This window comes from Belonocnema kinseyi, chromosome 7, assembly GCF_010883055.1.
Source record: "Belonocnema kinseyi isolate 2016_QV_RU_SX_M_011 chromosome 7, B_treatae_v1, whole genome shotgun sequence".
Lineage (NCBI taxonomy): Eukaryota > Metazoa > Arthropoda > Insecta > Hymenoptera > Cynipidae > Belonocnema > Belonocnema kinseyi.
Window position 1 is genome coordinate 2,761,773 of NC_046663.1, and position 1,598 is coordinate 2,763,370.

The 1,598-nt window shown below is 31.2% G+C and overlaps 1 protein-coding gene across 2 annotated transcripts in view; it reads right to left on the bottom strand.

Moving 5' to 3' along the window:
- The window catches only part of LOC117176299 (band 3 anion transport protein), a 177,653-nt gene that overhangs the window by 40,488 nt on the left and 135,567 nt on the right, over positions 1-1,598 (bottom strand). For both annotated transcript variants that reach the window (XM_033366496.1, XM_033366497.1), the window contains one exon: positions 429-747. In XM_033366496.1, the coding sequence (XP_033222387.1) occupies positions 429-747 (319 nt within the window). The remainder of the gene's footprint in view (positions 1-428; positions 748-1,598) is intronic.

A 1,598-nucleotide genomic window follows, 5' to 3' on the forward strand; every position in this document is an offset into this window, starting at 1 on the left:
GACCTTGAACCTGAAGCGATAGAGTTCAACGGATGCCAGATTCGTAATTAGCGACTCCAAAAACCTATAACGTATTTTTTGGATTTTTTTACCGTTTTCTCTTGATTTGACCTTCCGATGATCTTGAACCTGACGCGATAAAAGTCAAAGGCCGCCAGATTTGTATTCGGTCCAAAAATAAATTAGGCCAAAAACCGGCCTTACCGACCCTCCCCCTTTGCACTATTTATTGAAATAAACAAAAGAGCCATTGGAATTCCAATAATTTTATCAAGATTTGACTTTGAAAGCGACATTTTTGCGAATGTCTTTTCATGAATATTTTCATAATCAGAATTTAATTTCTGAAATTGAAAAAAAAAAAAAATGAAGCACTCTTAGAGCCTTCTTGCTGGGACAAGTTTTCTAGTAGAGAAAAATGAAATTACCTGCAAGCTCGTATAACTCGAATAATTCCTTTTGAATCTGAAGCCTTTTGAATCGTGCTCGTTAACGTGCCTATGTCTAAGAAGAAGAGCCCGCATCACCACTGGTCGATCCTCCGGCAAAATCAGTTCCTCCACCACCATTTGCTCCACCACTCGGTAGGCCACTCCGGGCAAATCTTTTTCCTCCAGGTCCAGTAAAACCACACCCGTCTCGAGACATCGTCGAAGGTTCAGCAGAGAATGGAAACTCAGAGAAGCCACGTGAGGCCTTCCCCATCTGTCTGCACCCTCCTCAACGTCCTCCTCATATTTTATCCATCTATTCCAATCAGGAATTTACACATTTTTAATAATTATATCACTTTTTAATTGATTTGTTTGAACGGACTGTAAAAGGGGGCTAACCGGGACACTTTAGATCAATTGAATAGTTAAAACTTTACAAAAATAAATGTTCAAGAACAAAATAAATAAAAAAAACCAGCGAATTTTCAATAAAATAGTTTTATTTCATCCAAACAAATTATTTTTTAACCAAAAATAGAAGAATTACAGTTTTAGGTAAAACAATCATTTTATATTGTTTTAAACAATGCATTTTTAACTAAATAAATTCATTGGGACGACTGAAAAATCCCGAAAACTAAAATTCCCGAATTAGAAAATTCGCGAATAATAAAATTGCCGAAAAATAAAAATACCGATTTGGAAAATTCCCAAATAATAAAATACACGAATGATAAAATTACCGAAAAATAAAAATACCTAATTGGAAAATTCTCGAATAATAAAATTTTAGAATTATAAAATTCCCGAATTGGAATATTCTTGAATAATAAAATTTACGACAGTTTATAATATTACCGAATTGGGAAATTCCCGAATAATAAAATTCCCGACAGAAAATTACCGATTTATAAAATATTCGAATTGTAAAATTCCCGAATTTTAACAATTAGAATTTTTTATAAATATATTTTATTGATTACAAATACAAAAAAAATATGAGTTTCAAAAATTATTTTTAACATTTAAAATTTTGAAGCTTATTTTTTGAATTAAAAATAGGAATAATTTTAAATAAAATATTTCTAGGTAACGCATGTTTTTTTAATGTTCACAGTATTTAAAAGAATACAAAAAGCGTTCGCAAAAATAAAATTTAAAATT